The sequence below is a fragment of the Mustela nigripes genome, chromosome 10 (genome assembly GCF_022355385.1).
Source record: "Mustela nigripes isolate SB6536 chromosome 10, MUSNIG.SB6536, whole genome shotgun sequence".
In the NCBI taxonomy this organism is placed as follows: domain Eukaryota; kingdom Metazoa; phylum Chordata; class Mammalia; order Carnivora; family Mustelidae; genus Mustela; species Mustela nigripes.
This window is the reverse complement of record NC_081566.1, coordinates 16,133,149-16,154,139: the sequence shown is the minus strand read 5'-3', so window position 1 is coordinate 16,154,139 and position 20,991 is coordinate 16,133,149. Positions and strand designations below refer to the sequence as shown.

Here is a 20,991-nt window from a genome sequence, read left to right as displayed (position 1 = left end):
ACCCCACACTCTCCTGGCTTTCTTCTACCTCACTGGCTGCTCCTTTCTCATCTCCTTTGTTGGTTCCTCCTCATCACGGCCCTATTTATGGTTCCCAGAATGTTCTTCCCCTAGATGAGTGCTTGGCTCACTTTGTTTCCCTCCGTCCTTTAAACAAGTGTCATCTTCTCGGCAAGACCTCCCCCAGCCATTCTCTAAACAACTGCCACCCCCAATATTCCCTTATTGCCTCTATATATTTAACTTATTTTATGTATCTGTCTTCCTCAGTACAATGAAAGCTCCCTGCATTTTGTCTGCTTTGTTTCACTCGTGTATTCCCAGTGCCCAGAGTATCACACTTGGCACACAGCAGATGTTTAAGAAATAACCAACTGGATTAATCTGAACTGGCCACAGGGGCTGCTGGAATCCTTTTCAATAATGCTTTAACAGGCAGCTATGTGAAGAGTTTCCTCTAGTTCTTTCTTAACTGCTGTGAAGCACAGTATTTATGCTTACACACATCAGAGTGCCTTTTCCAATTAAACTGTTTTTACATGATTTAATTCTGTGCTAATAATCTTTTCTTTTATCACACAGGACTGCATGTTGATGAACCAGCGAGATGAAAGAAAATACTGGAATTGGTTAGAAAATTGTACCAAAAAAACCTGACAATATGGCTGACATATTATATGACCTAATATAGAAAGATGGAGCCACAACATTCTGGGATTTAAATCTACTAATATTGTTTGGTTCTTTAGGTGGAAGTGACAGTGTCTCCTTGTTCTGAATCAAAGTGCTTTTATTAAGAATGCTAGACCAGGCACAGGTGGCAGATTTTTACAGGGCATGTACATTTTTAATAAAAAGATGGCCTTTTCACAACTTAAACCCATTATCTTCATAGTTAGCACCAAGTCAAATTTCTGACCCAAGTTCTAACTGACATAATTTAGACTCTGGCTGTTTGCAGGCGGGAGGGTAAGGAACAAGTAAGAAAATGGTTGTATATCAATACAAATGATTATATTAATAATACCTAGTACTTTTAAGAGCTTCCTCTATGCCACTTAGGACACAGAGTACCTCATTTGGTCGTTGCAACAACTCTCTGAGGCTGCCACGCTACAGATGGGGAGACTGAGACTGAGGAGACGAAGACTTACCTAAGTCACATTGTTAATAAGTGGTAGAGACAAGTTTGGAACCTTACAAGAGGTCTGATTCCACAGATCTTGCTCTTAACTGCTAAGCCATATAGAAGAACAATAAAACCCATCAATTTTAAAAGAAAAGATTTTACCTATAGTATTGGGCTGACCAAAATATTAACCTCTGTCTTCTCCTGCTCTTTTAAATTATATCCAAATATTACTTAGAAATAAAATTTGAGAAACTCCCATAGTACATTGAAACAAACCACCACCACCAGCACTGGCAGCAAACAGTAGAGTAAGATAATGCAAAAAACCTCTTATATAAACACAGAAATACTGGATAAAATAGAACAAAAAATATTGGTAATGCATAAAGAAATCTTGAGAAAAGAGGAAAATCTTAAGTACTGGGACAAACAGGAATTTTAAAAAGCAGCAATTGTTACATCTACTTAGTGGAGGAATTAAGAGTGATGAAAGAGAGAACAGGGCCAAAGGTATGTCCAGAAAAGTGCCACAAGGAACTGGAGACTTGGGGAGAGGAAACATTCTAAGAGACAATAGCTAAGAATTTTCCAGAATTCAGTAAAGATATGAATCCACAGATTTAATAAGCACAGTGAGTCCAAAGCAGGAAAAAAAAGAAATCCACATCTAGACATATCCAGAGAAACTGTAAAATGAACACACAAGAATCTTCCAACAGAAACCAAGAAGAAATGACAGATTCCCCGTAAAGGACTGTCGGCAGATTTCTCAAGACCAACAACAGATGTCAGATTACAATAAAAAAGTACCTTCAAATTGCTGAAGTAAAAGAACTATCATCCTAGAATTCAATATTTATGTAAACTGTAATCCAAGAGTAAGAGCGGAAATAAAGCATTTGCAGACAAAGACCTTACATTAAGTAAGTGAGATTAATGAACTAATTCCAAGTATGTACTTTAGGAAGACAGAAACTGGACTAAATTAAAGAGGGGGATGCAGAAACCGATTTCTGTCCTGTTTTTGAATTTTGAAATATTTCATGATTAAACACGCAAAAGAGTGCCTGTTTCGACAGCACATATACTAAACATGCAAGAGATTTAGAATAGCCAATAAAGAGGTAAAAAATTAACCATGTTAATGACACAATTAGAGCAGAATGAGCTCATTCTTTTGGTAAAGATTTGAAAATCGGTAAACAGTACTGGCAAAGCCGAGAACCTCCACTTATCGTGCTAGTGAGTATGTATAATCGGTACAACCCTTTTGGAGAAGAATTTGACCACACATACAAAAGCCTTAATATTCTGCATATACTTTTAATCAGCAATTCTATTTCTAGGAGTTTATCTTAAGGAAATCACTGGAAATAAGTACAAAGATCTCATGCTGCAAGGTGTTTATTACAAAACTGTTTAAAAGAGCAAAAAAAATTATTGACTGGTTAAATAATGGTACATCCATTCAATGGATTACTCTATTTCTAGGAAAATAAACTGGTATAAAGTTATTAAAAGTGATATAAAATAGAGGACCACTTGTGACAAGATAAAAAAAATGTTCATTTTATTAAGAAAAAAGAATCAGATCACAATAAAGAGATGATCTCATTTGTTTAAAAAAATTCTTTGTCTAAATAAGACCATACATCACAATATTAAAAGTTATCTAGATGGTGAGATTATCATGATTTTCTTTTATCAGTATTTTCTAAATTTTCTAAAATAATCTTGATTATTTTATAATAAACATGATTCTTCTTTTGTACTAAGGGAAGAATTTTTGGTTCACATGTTATAAAATATTGTTTTGAGGGGTGCCTTGGTGGCACAGTTGGTTAAGCAGCTGGCTCATGGTTTCTGCTCAGGTCCGATCCTGAGATCCAGCCCTGCACAGGCTCAGCACTCCACACGGAGTCTGCTTAAGTTTCTCTCTCCCTCTGCTTCTGGCCCTCCTCCCATGCTGGCATGTGCGATGTGTGCTCTCTCTCTCTCTCTCTCTCTAAAATAAGTAAATCTTTTAAAAGAACTGTTGTTTTGAATCTCAATCTCTCTGAAGTGCAAAAACAACAAGATCTCCAAATGTGAGGCTGGCTGAGTCTAACTGTGGGAGGGAAGTTTATTTAGTATTAATAATTAACTCAAGGAGCTAGCAGTACCATTTAACTGCATATTAAGAAGAGTGGGGGAAAAACTCTTGAAACAAGTTACATAGGCCCGGGTCTCTCTGTAGGAAGGTGAAAAGTATTTTATGACCAGCGAAGGAGATATTCACTTAATATATGTGTTCCTATTTACCAACTCTGAAATCTCTTGAATTGTTATATACAGATGTCACCCTCACCCAAGCTATAATAATCTTATACAATAAAAAGTAATTTTTTTTATTTGAGAATTTTCTGAGAACTGCTAGAGAGACAGATGTTACTTTTTAAGTGACCCTATCTGGCACCATTGGAAGCCTCTGCTGTCCAAAGACAGTATAGTGTTTGGTACATCTAACACAGAGCCACAAACCAATTTACTTACTGTTCACTTGTGAGATACATTACTTGTCACTTCTGATTAATAATTCAAGTTAGAAGATACCTCCATATTGCTGCCTCCCGCTTCAGTGTATTTAATCCTTTCACTATTAAGAAGACATTTCTATAACCGTGTGAAGGCAAAGCTGTTTGTAACTAGCTAGAGGCCATGTGCAGTAGGGCCTCATTCTCCGTGTCATTTTCAACTGGCACACGATGCTAGTTTCCTCATTTACTTTGACACATACTCAAAAGAAACTTAGCTAAGAAGGTTTGCTTTAAAAAACAGCCACCTTCACCATATAAGCTATATCTAGCTTATATATTATAGTTATATACATACATAATTATATATATAGAATATTCTATATTCTATATATATTCTATATAATATATATCTAGCAGGTCTGTTTTCCACCACACACTTAGTTCTTTTGAAGCATCTCCTTGGGGAGGTAGAGATATAGATAGTAGACATAGATACATTTTTAAGATTTATTTTTAAGATTTATTTATTTTTATTTGGGGGGAGGGGCAGAAGGAGAAGGAAAGAGAGAATCAAGCCATTTCCCTACCGAGCAGTGAGCCTGACACGGGGCTCGATCCCACAACTCTGGTCAAGAGTTCATGGTCAGATCATGACCTGAGCTGCAATCAAGAGTCAAATACTTAACCCAGGCGCCCCACTCTCCCAGCATTTTTAACAGTGTTTTTTTTTTTTTAAAGATTTTATTTATTTATTTGACAGACAGAGATCACAAGTAGGCAGAGAGGCAGAGAGAGAGAGGAGGAAGCAGGCTCCCTGCAGAGCAGAGAGCCCGATGCGGGACTCGATCCCGGGACCCCGAGATCATGACCTGAGCCGAAGGCAGCGGCTTAACCCACTGAAGCCACCCAGGCGCCCCTCTCCCAGCATTTTTAAAACTGGAAATCTGATCTTGTAATTTTTCTTTCTTAAACTCCTTGTTTTTACAATAAGATCCAAAATCCATAACATGGCTTACAAAGCACTGGAGAATACAGACTCTACCTCTCCAGTTTTATCTCCTGTCACCTCCCACCACTAATATTTCAGCTCAAATCATGTTCCTCCTCATTTCAGAGCTTGGCGAATGTGGTTTGCTCCCCCTGAACTGTTCTTCTACCTTAGAATTCAGGTGATGCTTATTCATCTTGAAGATCTCAGATCAAATGTCCTCAGGGAAGCCTGCCTTGACCATCCTCATTAGATCAGTTTCCTCTGGTTTATGCTTTTACAACAGCTCCCATTCCTCTATTTTTATCTTTTAATTTAGAATTACACACGTGTGTAAATTATGTATCAATGGCTAGTTTCTGGCAGCAAAAAGCCATGAAGGTAGGCTCTACTCCTGTCTTGCTTACTACTGTCACATCAGTCCTTCAGCACAGTTCTCCACTCCAATGTGTACACTGAGATTATTTATAGAGGATGTGATCAGTTTAACTGATAGAAGGAAAATGAATGTTTCTTTCTTTTTTTTTTTTAAAGATTTTATTTATTTATTTGACAGAGAGAGACCAACAAGAGAGGGAAGACAAGCAGAGGGAGTGGGAGAGGGGGAAGCAGGCTTCCTGCCGAGAGAGTACCTGATGCAAGGCTCGATCCCAGGGTCCTGGGATCATGACCTCAGCTGAAGGCAGAAGCTTAACAACCGAGCCACCCAAGCACCCCTCTCTTTCTTTCTTTCTTTCTTTTTTTTTTTTTTAAGATTTTATTTATTAATTTGACAGAGAGAGAGACATAGTGAGAGAGGAAACACAAGCAAGGGGAATGGGAGAGGGAGAAGCAGGCTTCCTGCTGAGCAGGGAGACTGATGTAGGGTTCAATCCCAGGACCCTGGGATCATGGCCTGAGCCGAAGGCAGTTGCTTAACAACTGTGCCCTAAATGAATGTTTCTTCACATAGTTTTTTCATCTTTTTTTAAAAGATTTTATTTATTTGAGGGGCACCTGGGTGGTTCAGTTGGTGTCTGCCTTTGGCTCAGGTCATGTCCTGGGATCAAGCCCCAGGTCTGGGTCTGTGCCCAGCAGGGAGTCTGCCTCTCCCTCTCCTTGTGCCCCTCCCCCATCCACCACTTGTGTTCTTTCTCAAGTAAATAAAATCTTTTTTTTTTAAAGAATTTATTTATCTATTTATTTATTTGAATGACAGACAGAGCAGTAGCAGGGGGAGGGGCAGACGGAGAAGGGCAAGCTGACTCCCCACTGAGCAGGGAGCCCCAAGCGGGGCTAACTCGAGGATTCTGAGCTCATAACGTGAGCCGAAGGCAGACACTTAACCAACTGAGCCACCCAGGTGCCTCTGATATGCTTTCTTAATTACTAAAGAAGTGCTGGAAGTAAAATTATGGAAATTAACCACAGCTCAAACTTTAAGCCACTGTTGAAATAGGAGAACAAGTTCCTATTCTTGAGATGCAAGGATCTACAAAGAACTAGTTGGTTAAAATCTTGGCTCTCATTTGCTGGACAAGTCATTTAGTATCTTTGAGTCTAAACTTCCTCATTTATAAAACAGAATAACAGGAGTCCTCATATAATTACTATGTTTTATAGTTCGTCACTCTTTTCATGCATGAAAAAAGCCTGAAAAGGAATGGTAAGCTATAAAACACTAAATAAATGTTTACTTAGTGTAGCTGTTATTGAGCAAATGAAGCAATGGGAAGGCATATACTTGGGGAAAACGGGTTAATTTAAGTATTACACCCGTTTTCATTACATGAATATAAATATAAACAAGATAGAAAGTCCAGAATGAAAATGTTAGGAGATAAAACCTGAATGAAGTAACGAGTTTCCTAAAGTTTGCAATTAGTTAATGTTCTTTTATGGAAGAAAGACTTTTCTTCCTTTCCTTTTTCTTTCTATTTTGTTTGACACACAGTTTTCTTTTCTTTTCTTTTTTAAAGGCTGAGCATGGAGCCTAATGCAGGGCTTGAATTTACAACCCTGAGATTAAGCCCTGAGTTGAGATCAAGAGTCAGGTGCTTAACCCACCAAGCCAAAACACCTTGATAAACATTTTTCTAATGCTAAAAAAATATATCTCAAAATGGAATAAATACCATCCAGCTAACGTTCTGGATAGTAATGATGACAAAATGGTAACAACTAATATTTACTGAGTTATATACAGGGAACTCTTCTATACATCCATTTAATCCTCTTTAATAATTGTACTGGTAGATTGCAGACAGGGAAATGAGACATAAAGAGGTTAGACAATTTGTCCAAGATTACGCACCAGGTAGGTGGCAGAAAAGGGATTTAAATTCAGGTAATCTGGACTCAGAATCTACACTGGTATCTTTTTATTGAGAGAGAAGGTGAATGAGAAAGAGAGGGAGAGAGAATCTGAAGCGACTTCACACTGAGCACAGAGCCTGACATTGGGCTCGACCCCACAATTGCGAGGCCATGACCTGAGCAGAAAAACCAAGAGCTGGACGCTTAACCTACTGAGCTACCCAGGTGCCCCCTTCCCTTTCTTTTTAGACTCTAAATACATCTCGATTTTAGAAGAGATAATAAAAATAAAAATATTTCAGTTATATGCACTGACCAGGATATGATCCACTCGATCTCTTTTCTTTCTTCCAAATTTCATCATTTTCTGCCAATCTGTTTTGTGGTTTGGCTCCTTTTTAAGACTAAACAACTTGAGTACTTCTGTGGCTATGAAGTTCTGTGAAAATAAGAGGACGGAATGAAACACAAACAACCAAGTTCCTGGGAATTAGCGCTCATAATAGAGATGTATGCTAAGAATATGACATTTATAATAAAAAAATCACAACAAGTTCTTCCATTTACTGTTCTACTTAGCATTTTGAAGACAAAAGCATTCCAAATGCTCATACTTTATTCACTTAAATAATTTTTTTTACACAACACACAAAAGTAAAACTCACTGATGAATCTGCAAAGAAAAATCACTTTAGAGTTCCCTCTACCCAAGAACCCACCATCAGCTAACTTCAAGCTGGCAAAACTACTAAAGGAAGCATAAACTAAATCTCTGCACCTGAAAAAATCCCAAATAAATGTTGGAAACAATGCCATGTGAGCAAAGTACAGGCTTTGGCTAGGACAGTTATTTTGAAGCAACATGACTGAGTATGTTGAATTAAAAAAATACTAATCAACACTTCAGTATAAAAAGCATGATAATTTTAGTATCAATATTTAAACTATCACCCTTAAAAAAACTTTACAAAATGCCATTTCAATATTGAAATTGGTGGGTAGCATCATTGTGTGTTATAAAGATATATGCATTCTGATGACTGTTGATATATATATTTTGTATCTTATTTCAACTTATTTGTTCTCTGTTATTAACAAAATAATTTGGGTTTTTACTACTTTTTATGGTTGTTCTGTTAAAAAACAATGTTCCTAATGGGGAATAAGATATATTTATGATTCAGAATCATTTGAGAAGATTCTCGAACCAATGTGTCCCCTCTCTCTCAAGGATGTAGCAACTTTGGAGGGCTGAAAGAATGCAGTACACCAGCATTTTGAAAAAGCTCCCCAGGAGGTTCTGATACTCTATTTCTCAAAGTTGAAAATAATTTTAAAGTCTTTTTTTTTTTTTTTAATGAATCAAATTAATCTTTGAAAACTTTTTTTGGGGGGGTACTACTTATTTCAATTTAAGCTAGGGTCAGCAAACTTCAGTAAAGGGCCAGACTATAAAAATTTTAGGCTTTGTGAGCCATGTAGTCCCTGTCACAACTACTCAACCCTGCTGTTCTAGCAGGAAGGCAGCCATAGACAATATTGAAACAACTGGGTGTGGCTGTGGTCCAATGAAACGTCATTTATCGAAACAGGTGGGAGGCTGCATTTGATCTGTGGGCCATAGCTTGTCAAACTTTGATGTAAGCATACGTTGTATCTCATAAACATCTGTTGATGTTCTGTGTGTACAAAATATTTTTAAAAGCTCTCTATAGTTAATACTGTATTGTATATTTATAAGTTGCAGCAACAGCAGATCTTAAAATTTTTTATCACACAAAAAAATTTGAAACAATATGTGATGATAGATGTTAGCTAGACTTGTTATGGTGACCTTTTCATAACAGATACAAATATCAAATCACTACGTTGTACAGCTGTATAACATGATGTTATATGTTAATTATATTTGAATAAAAAAAAGACTCAACTGCTTAGGCAATGCTTCCACATTATATATTAGAATATTGTGTATGTTCTTTACTGTATTTTTTAAAAAATATTTTTATTTATTTGACAGACAGAGATCACAAGTAGGCAGACAGGCAGGCAGAGAGAGAGGAGGGGGAGAAGCAGGCTTCCTGCTGAGCAGAGAGCCTGATGCGGGGCTCGATCCCAGGACCCTGGGATTATGACCTGAGCCGAAGGCAGAGGCTTTAACCCACTGAGCCACCCAGGCGCCTCTACTGTATTTTAATAGACCACATACACTTCTCAATGACTAAGAAAATCCAGCAGTAAGATGAGTACAGGGAACCCCTGAACAACATGGGTTTGAACTGTGTGGGTCCATGTATACATGGATTTTTTTCACTGAGTACATTAACAGTACCATAAATGTATTTTCTCTTCCTTAAGATTTTCTTAGTAACATTTCTTTTCCCCAGCTTACTTTAAGAATACAGTATATTATATATATACAAAATATGTGTTAATTATGTTATTGGTAAGCTTTCTGGTAGGCTATTCTGGTAGCTAAAGATTTTCAGTTGAGTAGGGGGTTGGAATCCCTAACCACCGATGATGTTCAAGGATCAACTATAGTTAGAGGTATGCTAGCTATAGGGAAAATGAGCTTCCCGTGATCAAATAAAGTCTGGAAAACACAACTCCAGAGCCTTGCTACTCAGAGTGGTTCTAGGGTCAACAGAATTCGCATCACTCAGGAGCCTGTTAAAAACATAGAATCTTGTGTCCTACTCCAGACCTGCTGAGTAAGAATCCCCATTTTAACAAAATCTCCAGATGAGTCATATTCACATTACCATTTGAGAGGCACTGAACTGGAAATATAACCTTTGATATATTAAAGAAACATGTGAACAGGCAGAGATTTCTACCAATGTGACTCTAAAGTCTTGTTGGGAGTCACTGTAACTTCAGGGCTTAATCTTTTCAGGGACTTCTTAGAAACAAATACTATATTTTATATATCATATTACTATCCCACATATTTCAAAGCCACATTACTAATTTGAAACCTCCAAAATCAAAGATGAAAAGGTTAACATCTGTCTAGGGCTGGCATGTTTGATATATGACAAGTTTTCAGGTATATTCCTAGAATACCTATCTCTAAATTGCCAAAAACTTCACCTAAAACTCCAATGAATCACAGTAAGTTATCTCTCTATTTCCTAATTTTTTCTTAAGTATTATAAACTATGTATGTATAGGAAATGACTGTTCAAATTACGCTTTGCAAAATCCTGAGGATTCAAGATTCCCTCTCCCCCATCCCTCCACTGCTTATGGATTCAATGAATCAACAAACATTTATTTAATACCTCCTATGCGACAGGCCTTGAGGACAGAGGGCGAATAACACAAAAGGGTACCTCCTTTTATGGCATTTATAGATCTGCATAAATGAAGAGCAAGTCAAACAAAGGAGATACTTTCTAGTTGGCAGGTTACCTTGATTTCATCAAGGTTATTTGGGTTTTTCACTCGTCGGAAATAACTGGAGTTGATCCTACATGGCTTCATCCAGACAGGCTGATTTAAGTTGGGATCCTCTGCAAATATTTCCTCAAAAATCTCTTTTGTTAAGTCAAAAACCGCCTTGATAGAGAAAAATAAAACAAATCAAAATGGCTAAGAATCCAAATTTCAGACAATGGAGATAAATTTAAAAATTAAAATTATCCTTCCACGTTACATACCTGTTTGTAGACCCTTTTACTAGTGCTTTCTAAATCTAGACCCTTACTGGCACAGCCAAGCAGTTTTGTAGGAATGCTAATGCTATGAAGATCATGACGTAATTCTTTCCATTTCCAGAGTTCTTCTGCTGCATTATGTACAAGAATTTCTACTTCCTCTGTAGTATGTGGGACTGCCAATAGTGTTTCACATGGTTTCTGGGGAGCTCTTTTAGGTTCTGCCATTAAAGGTACAATTGTTTCTTCTGCCTTATTTTTGGGGATCTTGTGAGAAGAGCTCAAACCAAAGTCTTCATCAAACCAGTCTTGATCATCTCCTAACACGCTCAGGAACTCCCGGCTGATCTCAAGTTCGGCAAGTCTCTTCGCAAGTTCTTCCTGCCCACTGGCACCAAATACTGGACTCTCCTACAGAAATGGAACCATTCAAATAGAGCACCATTTAGTGACCTCAGATCACTCATTTGGGTTTGTTTTTTTTTAAAAGATAAACCGAATATATTATTTATATTTTATTCTTTCCCTATAAGCAAAACATTATGGTGACTACTAATCAACAATTTTAAGAAAAAAATATCCTATATCCCATAATTGTGCTTACATAAGATAAACTGAAATTTATAAAATGTTTATTGATTGCTTTTTTTTTTTTGAATCATCATTATTTTGTTTCTGAGGGACTCTTTTGTCTGTGGGGTATGGAAATCTTATAGGAAATTTCTCACCTTTTCTGATTATCTGGCTCAAGTTACTCAAAATCATTACTTTTGTTCAACTGTCCATGGGCAACCTAAGTAAGCTGACGGTCTGAGTATATGTCATAGTGGATATATTTCAGTTTTACCAGAATCAACATCACAACTGGTAATATCCACAGGGTAACTGAGTAGCTATGTAGACAAATAAATTCATAGACAAAAAAGGAACTGGATTGAGAACCACTAGGAAGCTCCATGGAATAAATCTGTTCAGTGAATCTGGAAGGGACTCTAACCTGTGGAGAGCACCTGAGGGTCACCAATCCAGCGTAAAGCTGCTAGTGTTTGTGACAACCCTATAGTGACCACTCATGACATAACAGAGGACAATTATACTTCAGACAGAAAAACAGCAACAAGGCCTTTAAGAACTAGTACATGATTTTTATCTAATAAATAACACATCACAAAAAAACCTATCAGTAGCTACAGAATTAAAATGTGCTACAAAGATAAAGTCAATTGACATTCTGTCTAGATAAAATACTTACAGGTCTGGGGCATATATCTGGTGAAGAAATCTCTTCTTTTTCATCTTCCAATTCAGACCTTAAGAAGCAAGCTGGATCACTTGATGACTGTTCCTCAAGATTTGGGGATAGGGCTTGGGGTGGTACTTTCTTTTGATCATCGTCAAGAAGCTCCTGATTGCTAAGCTGGATTTTCTCATTCCTAGCTTTTTTGATTTCTTGTAGTTGACTGACCGTGTCCTTCACAAAGACTGTTAGTAAACTATCTGTCAGTAAGCTGACTTTTTCTAGCTGTTGCTTTGACTTTTCCCCCTCACTTTGTGATGACCTCAGCTGGGCTTCCAATTGGTTCTTTTCTCTCGTTAAAAGATCCAGAAGCGGAGTAGAAAGCTTTTCTGACACCTCGGGATATAGGTTCTCTTCCTTTTCTTTAAACTGCTGTTGCTTCTTGAACTCTTCGGAGAAGTTATTATCTAAAATATCACCTTCTACAGCAATGGAAACCTTTTCTGTGGCAGGAGAAAAAAGGTCTTTGTTTTCCTTTGAGCAGATCGGTGAATCCACCAAAGACTGCTGGTGAACATGGGTTTCAAGTACCCCAGAAATGTCCTGAATGTTGTCTGTTTCTATTGTAAGGCTTCTTTCAAGTGAGGCTTCTATATCATGCATACTAGGTAGAGAGTTCTCATCAAAATACTTAGCTGCTTCCTTTTCTCTATCAGACTTTGAATCCACTCTATCTTTCTGTTCGTGATTACAGTACTGATACTGTCCCTCTGAGCAAGACTCTTCATCTTCATTTATGTCTACATAGTCCTCAAAGTTTTCTGGAATGTGAGATATTTTTTGAGGAGGAGCAAAAATACCATGTTTCTCTTTGCACACAAAGTATACAATGCCGTCATATGTTCCATTGTTATTTCCTTCAGCTTTATCCAACTCCACTCCAGCCCAAAATCCTTTAGCAAAACTAGTCACACCTTTGAATCGAAGAGTTCCTGGCTGAACATTGCCAATCAACACCCTATCACCAATGTGGAAATTATGTAACTCATCTGCCACAGAAACTGAAATGAAGGAAGGGGATTCCATAACTCCCTGCTCATGCTCTACATCACCGCGCTCCTTGCTTTTCATAAGCTCAGTAGGGGACTTGAGTTCCAACAGCCTCTCTGAGTGGATACTGCTATGAACAGAAAGGCTTTTCTCACTGAGGCACTCACTGATTTCATCATCACTGCCAAAGCTAATGGCTCTACTTGTAGAGTTCCCAGTTGGCTGTGATTTGTCTCTGCAAGACTGAGAGTCTTTCCTGAGTGACAACAAAGGTGACACCTGGAAGTCATCTTTGTACAATTCAGCTGAAATGTCTTTCTTAAAAGAAGACACTTCAAAATCTTCAGAATATGATATTTCTTTAGGAGCAAAAAGATGTTCTAACAAAGACAAGTCCCTTTCCTTTATATTCTTTTGCTCCGGAATGTCTTTTTCTGATTGGATGTTCGGACTATGATCCGTATCTGGATGTGACTCTTTCTCTTTCAACTCCTTTCTATGAAGATTTTCAATGGCTAATCTAACTAAGTCTTTCTGAACATTTACAGAATCTAAAGGAACATCTTTCCTTGAAAGAATTTCTGATGAATCTCCCTGTTCCAGGTCTAGTTTCAGTAAGACATCAGACTTCCCGGATTGTTTCGAACAGGCATCTTCAATCACACTCGCCTCCAGTTTTGTATAGTCTACTTCTTGTATTTCTGATTTTTGACTAGAGTCTTCTTGGGCATCTGACACATCCAGAATTCTATTAGGGACATTCAATTCTTTGAGAAGAGATAATGAAGGTACATTTTCTAGAGAATCTCCAGATTCTGCTCTGGTTCTCCTTGATGATCTAAGAATTGGAGATGAAGTATGAAAATGCTCTTCTGTCTGTCTATCCAATTCAATCACTCTCTTTGCATATGCAGATAAAGACCTTTCTGATACCAATCTCTCAGAACCTGCCAATGCAGCATCTTAAAGGAAAAGAAAAAATCATTATCAAAATGATTTAATTATAATCTTTCAACGTCTAGAATCAAAGGCTAAATAAAAGCCAAATCTTGATGAGGAAAAAACTCTGGTTAATAACTATCACCTGTTTTGGTTACTATAAAAGTAAATTTTTCCTTTAAGAGAACATATTGTACCAACAATAACCAGAACATTTAGAATGACTGAAAATTTAAAGTCTGAAATAATTTCTTAAAAATCTTAACTTATAAACTGAAGAAAAATGGCTCTAAGTTTATGAAGACACTGATTTGCACGATCATCCTGAAGTCATGCAAAACCAGAATTGTACAATGGATATTACATACATATTTCATATAGAAAAACAATGAAGGAAGGACAAATATATTTCTATATATACTTCGAGAAGAATGGATTTTCCTGGAGACTTCAACTAAGCTCTCAGATGTAAAAAAAAAAAAAAAAACACAAGAAAAAAGAAAACTTTCTGCAAATACAGCATTTTTAAATAAAGATTTATTTATGTGGGGAGAAGAGCGAGAGCGAGAGAGAGAAAACTCAAGTTGGGGGAGGAGCAGAGAGAGAGACAATCCTTAAGCAGACTCCCTGCTGAGCACACAGCCCAATGTGGAGCTCAATCCCAGGCACCCCAAAAATAGCATTTTAAGAGCTAAAATTGCAGAAGAAAAAAAAAAAGATGTGACGAGCTAACAAACTAAGAATTAAAAGTTTTTAATTCAAATCTCTATTTTGTCTTTGCCTGTAAGTAGGCTTTTTTATGCACCAGTTTTATTTTCTCATTGAATTGTACTTTATTTTCAGTAATTCTTACCTTTCTTTTGATTAAGTTGAAAAAAATATATATGACCACTTAACTCTGAACAACAGTATAGGCTAAAAAATATATACTCAGTTATAAAATCTGATTAATGCTGCCAATGATACACTTACTCATTTTATTTTTTTATTTTTTTTAAGATTTTATTTATTTATTTGACAGAGAGAAATCACAAGTAGATGGAGAGGCAAGCCGAGAGAGAGAGAGGGAAGCAGGCTCCCTGCTGAGCAGAGAGCCCGATGTGGGCCTCGATCCCAGGACCCTGAGATCATGACCTGAGCCGAAGGCAGCGGCTTAACCCACTGAGCCACCCAGGTGCCCCACTTACCCATTTTAGATTAATGTCTTTATGCTCCACTTTTTATCACAAATTTGGGACAATAAAGACTTATTCACAAAATTTATATATAATGAATAAATCACTTTAAAATACCAAAGTAACTTAAAACTTCAATAATTATTATCTTTAAGAAATTTATTTTTCAATCAAAAAGCTGTAGAGGTAGAGTTGTGTAGGCACTTGGATAAATCCTTAGTCTACTAGACAAAGCACAATTATTTTTTCTAATTACATACCAACGTGTTCAGCAATGGACTCCAGTGATCCTCTGGAGCGTTCTGACTCTGTTAGTGATTTCCAGTTCTTTGCTGTTTCAGATCTGAAACAGAAAATTAATGAGTAGAAATAAATGTACCGCTGATACTATAATAACTGGTAACAAAAAGCAGTCAAGTCTTAGACAACAATTTCTCCTTCACAGGAGGTGCCCTGCTCCGTCACTTCATTAAGCCTGTTTCTGGCCCTTATCACTCTGACTAGATAATCCTGCTTCTTTCAGTGAGACAGAGACCACCAGCATGAACTTTCTTACTGCCAAACTTCCCACCTACAAATACATCTATATTCCTAGCCTTTCTTCCCATCTGCAAGAAAGAAAAAGGGATGTCTTTCACCCTTATTCAAAGCTGATTATTTGAATCTCTTTCTTCCTAAAATCTCACACAGTTCCACAGTCTCAATAATGGTACTTCTCAATTATACACATTCTCTTTCCTATAATCTTTGGCCCTTCAACCTGGAGATTTTTCCCCCTTAGCTTATAAGGATGCTATGAGTCTCAAAATTTTGACCCTCAATTCTTCATTCTTCCACATCCTGCTGTTGTCTTCTCTTATTCTTTAAGTTAACAGGAAGAGCTAGCTACCTTCTTCATTTTCTCGCTTTCTCTTTATTTGTGAAGTCACAGTATTTGCCTTCTACTTTTGTCTCTTATAAAGCATTTAAATGCTATTTTATCATGTTTAGTACTTGGATCACTCTTATTTTCTCTGAATGTATATCTTCTTTGGGTGATATTGTTTTATTTGTGGTTTCAACCACCATCTTTAGCTGACCATCCCCATATATCTCACCCTGATATCTTTCCTGGATAATTTCCCTCAGGTGAACTATGGGCACCTCACAATTAGTATTCTAAAACCAAAATCATAAGCTTCCCACAAAAGAACATCTTATTTTTCCATTTAGGTGAATGGAACTTTGACCCAACCAACTACTTAAGAGAAAACCTGGGAGTCATTCTACATTTCTCCTGCTTCACTATCTAGCACTTTAATTAGTCAAGTCTACTTCTTAAATGTTTCTTAAGAAATTTTAAGAATAGGGGCGCCTGAGTGGCTCAGTGGGTTAAGCCACTGCCTTCGGCTCAGGTCATGAGTCCCGCATCGGGCTCTCTGCTCAGCGGGGAGCCTGCTTCCTCCTCTCTCTGCCTGCCTCTCTGCCTACTTGTGATCTGTCTCTGTCAAATAAATAAATAAATTCTTAAAAAAAAAAAAAAAAAGAAAAGAAAAGAAAAGAAATTTTAAGAATTCTTCTTTTTTTTTTTTTTTTTTTTTTTTTAAGTAAACTCTACCCCTAATGTTGGGCTCAAACTTGCAAACCTGAGATGAAGAGCTGCATGCTCTACTCTCTGAGCCAGCCAAACGCCCCCCACTTCTTAAATATTTCTAAATTTATCTCCTATCTCTGTTCTTATAACCACTTTTTATTTGAGGCCTGGCTTAGACTCCTGTTCTCCTTGCTTCTAAGCTTACTCTTTCCTATCTTTCCTTCACAGAGTAGTTATAATCAGAAAGATCTCTCTGTGTGACCGCATCATTCTCTTGTTAAAATCCTCCAATAGCCTAGTTAATAAAACTATAAAGCATGTAATAGCGTATTATGTAGAAATCTAAAAATAAGATTTACAGTTTATAATATAATGGAAAAACATAAATAAAATCTAAGCATAAGACATATTGTTGACATTTGCAATTTTCAGGTAGTTGGGTATATAATTTAAACTTTTCTTCTTTTTACTGCTTCTCTCAGTATTCTAATAATAACAAATAATAATAATAGTAACTAATACATAGTGTTAATTTATGCTAAGCTCTGTTCTAAGTTAAGTCTTTTAACTCTCATAACAAGTTAATTAGTCATGTTATTATAGGGATATAAATCCCTATTAAAAAAACCCGAAGCACAGACAGATTAAATAACTTGCCTGACAAAACTAAAGAGCTAGCTGGTATTGGAAACAGGATTCAAACTCAGGTAATGTGAAATTAATGATATTGAGTCTACATTACTTCTGTAACAGACAAAAAAAATCCCTAAACATTTTCTTTAAAAACCTTCAAAATCTTCACCTCTTCAGAAAAGTGCAATAGAAATTACTAAGAATGAGTGAGTTCAAGGTCTTAGAGTTTGGTTTCTTTTTTTCCAGTCTCTTCTAGCTTTAGCAACATCTGAATATGCTCAACTTCTATGATATGCCAAATTCCTTACTGCTTTTGGTCATTCATGCAAGCCTTTCTCTCTGTCAGTCCCCACTGACTGTCTACCCCCAGTCACTGTTTAAAATTTATTTTAAATATTGCAACCTGACTTTTTAAATGCACGATCTTATGTACTCGAGCGTCACTACTTAATATCTTCTGTATTTGCATTAACTGGTTGCATAATATTCTATCCCTGGAAAGAACCATAATTTACTGGGCTAGTCACCAATTTTTGGACATAAAGATTGCTTCCAATGTGTTGTATTAAGATAAAGGATGCTATGATAAACATATTCATGCAAATAGAGACTTCTAATAGCCCGTATTTTCTCAAGTTAGATATTCAGAATTGGAATCACTGAGTCAAAATTTACAGATTGTCTTTTACTTTTGAAACACTGGCAAACTGCTTTTTAAAAGGTCTGTATCGACTTACAATGCTACTACTAGCAACAATGGAGGATATTATTTTCATTGCAACCACCAGATTTCAGAATTCAAAATATATTTTTAAATCTGTACCTTATTATACATTTGATTTGTGACTGTATCATACATAAATCAGTGAAAACATTAAACCAATATTTTTACTTCTACAATTTCACAGTTACTTAAAAGATAGTTTTACTAAAAGTCTTTCTTTATGCTTTACACAAACTTCTCAAACAGGGCAGAATATAGATAAGTTATCACAAATTTCTACCTGTGTAATGGAAGGGGCTTGATCTTGGGTTTTTCAGAAGCTGAGGAGAGCGTTTTAATCTGAGGCTTGGCTGTTGGTGATGTTTCCAAATCTCGGCTAAGCTCTGCTTCAGTTTTCTTAATGAATTCATCATATGACTAAGTTTAGAAAAATCAGAGGAGTCACTATACAGAATTTTTAAAAAACTATTTTAAATTAGAAAGTAGTACATTTTACAGTAAAATATTCAAATAGAGAAGATGTACTGTAAAAATCTTCCTCCTGGTTACCAGTGTCCTAAATCAATCAGGAAATGACAGTCACCACTCTACAGAAATTTAATACCTATGAACCAATAATTCAGGTTCTGCCACATTAAAAAACTTCTTTAGCTGATCAGGTAATTATTCTTTAAAGGCTGTCCTAATACTTCCATGTTATTTTTAAGAAGTTTAGCCATGATGCTGAGTTAAATGGCACCTTTTTGGGAATACAAATCCTTAGGAATACTTGGGAATACAAATCCTGAGGAAGAAGGAAGGGTGTGGTTAAGAATAGGATAGCTCAGAATTACAAAAAATGTTACCAGCCATTCCTATCCATTATCACTAGTGTATAATCCTAATTTGGACGAAATCTAAGGGAAGCCCTTCATCTACTATATTTCTTAACTTTCTGGCCTAAAATTCCTACTTTTACATCATTAGCTGAGACTACAGCTGTTCCCTTTATTCTCTTTATTTGTTCTCTGTACTGAACGTTCAGTACCAACTCAATGTGTGGCCCCAAATCGGCTGTCAATAAATATTAAGACTAAATGGAACCTACAGATGCTTTTCAATTGCTACAGATCCCTAAAACTTGGCCTAAAATCCCTACTTTTACAACTTGCACTATCCATATTACCTTCCTCTGAATTCTGATCTGAAAGCTATACTTACATGAATGTAGTTGATTTACTACATCTGCGATTAAATAAAATCTAAAGGATTTTATATGAAATGCTATCTATTATGTATTTCTCCATCATATCCTATAATTCTAAAACCTAAATACAGATATTTCTTTTCTCCGTAAACCATTTCATAAAATGGTGGATGATGTGGATGCTATGGCTCTTCTCTAGAGGTCTTCCTGGCTGACACAGCCATTAATGAACATTTTTGAGAAACACCTTTCAATCTAAGCATATTTCATTTAATTTTCAATGGTTCCTCATTACCTAAATTAGTGCTTTTAAATCCTGGGCTCCACCCTATACCAATGAATACCTCTGGGAGTGAGCCTGAATATTTGTATTTTTCAAAAAGCTCCTCAATTAATTCTAATGTGTGGTCAAGCTTAAAGACTGCTGATTGGAAGGCCAAACTCATCAGTCTGACTCTGAGGTCCTGAACATGATCTTCATTTTTAAATTTTGTTTACCAGTCCTTTCCAACATGATCTTGCCAGTATGGTCATTCTACCTTAGCCACTTTTCCTACTTCTAAACACCTGCAAATTACAATCCGTGTTCCCATCTCTGTATCATGTATTCGTGTAACTGTCTATTTTCTCCACAACTGTTAATAGCCTATTTACTATGTGGAAGATAGTGCAGTATAATGGTGAGGATACAAAATTTAGAATTAGAGATATATTAAAATCCTAGCTTTACCATTTATGAGCTATGTGTCCCTCAGTATCAGGGAAACTGAGGAAACTCAGTTTCCTCATCTGTAAGACAGGGACAGTAAAGCCATACATTGTTGCTTGAGGATAAATGAAGAACATGTGTGAAGTAATTAGCTGAGTTCCTGGCATACAAATAGGCATTTAAATATCTGATGATTAAACTAATAAAGGTAGGAGGAACACATATTTGGTGTGACAACAACAAGGACCATTAAAAAGACAGAAATACTGGCTAAACCTAATAAAAAGGTTTCTAACATGTAGAGAACCTAGAGTCCAACAATGAAATCAACTGCCTTGAAAATTTGAAATTTCCTATTACTGGAAGTGTTCAGGTAGAAGCTGAATGGTCTTCTCTGGTGATGCCATGAGAAATAATTCTTGTAAGGAGCAGAAGTTTGTATCGATCCTATGATGAATGTAGCAGTTTAGGAACATGAGGCTGGCAGAAAGTATGCAAGCAATAGGGAAGCAACCCGAGACAGGGACATTCAAGAGGCTATGCAGAGAGGTCATTAGGATCCAAAGAGCATGATGGCAGTTGGGATGGAAAATGATAAGCAAGAAGATTTATAAAGAAAAGAATCAATGGGTGACCGAATGGATAGGACAAAATAGAATAAGGAAGCTACGAAAACCAGGTTTCTAGCCTGGGCAGAATCAGGGAAGGCTGCTAGAGCTTGGAAGAGTCAAGTTTAGAATTTTCGTTTTGGAGCCATTTAAATAGTACAAAGAGTCACATTAATAATCTGTGTGGCATGAAATATCACGCTTAAAAAACAAGTTGTTTTTAAAAAGGCAATAACAATTACTGATTTTTTTTTGTAATTTTTTTTTTCAGTGTTCCAAAATTGTTTATGCACCATGCACCATACCCAGTGCTCCATGCAACATGTGCCCTCCTTAATTACTTATCTGATGATTCTCTGCTTCAGAGGGCATGGATATCAATCTTTCACAGGTCTATTTAGAAAAAAATCCTTTAACACTTGATTTTAATATTTACTTAATAATTGATATAATATTTATTATTTTAACATTTAATTTAATGTTTTTAGATTGTCGCAGATTTTTTAGAAAGAGGTTAAAATGTGGCACCACACTAATACTGAAAAATTCTAACCCATGACTTTA

The 20,991-nt window shown here is 36.5% G+C and overlaps 1 protein-coding gene across 1 annotated transcript in view; it reads right to left on the bottom strand.

Annotated features, from left to right (window-relative positions):
- Nucleotides 1-20,991, bottom strand: part of CEP350 (centrosomal protein 350) — a 132,430-nt gene that overhangs the window by 8,010 nt on the left and 103,429 nt on the right. Inside the window, 6 exon segments of the mRNA XM_059412706.1 lie at nt 7,248-7,370; nt 10,349-10,495; nt 10,597-11,004; nt 11,846-13,842; nt 15,255-15,337; nt 18,205-18,341. Coding sequence (XP_059268689.1) covers nt 7,248-7,370; nt 10,349-10,495; nt 10,597-11,004; nt 11,846-13,842; nt 15,255-15,337; nt 18,205-18,341 — 2,895 coding nt within the window.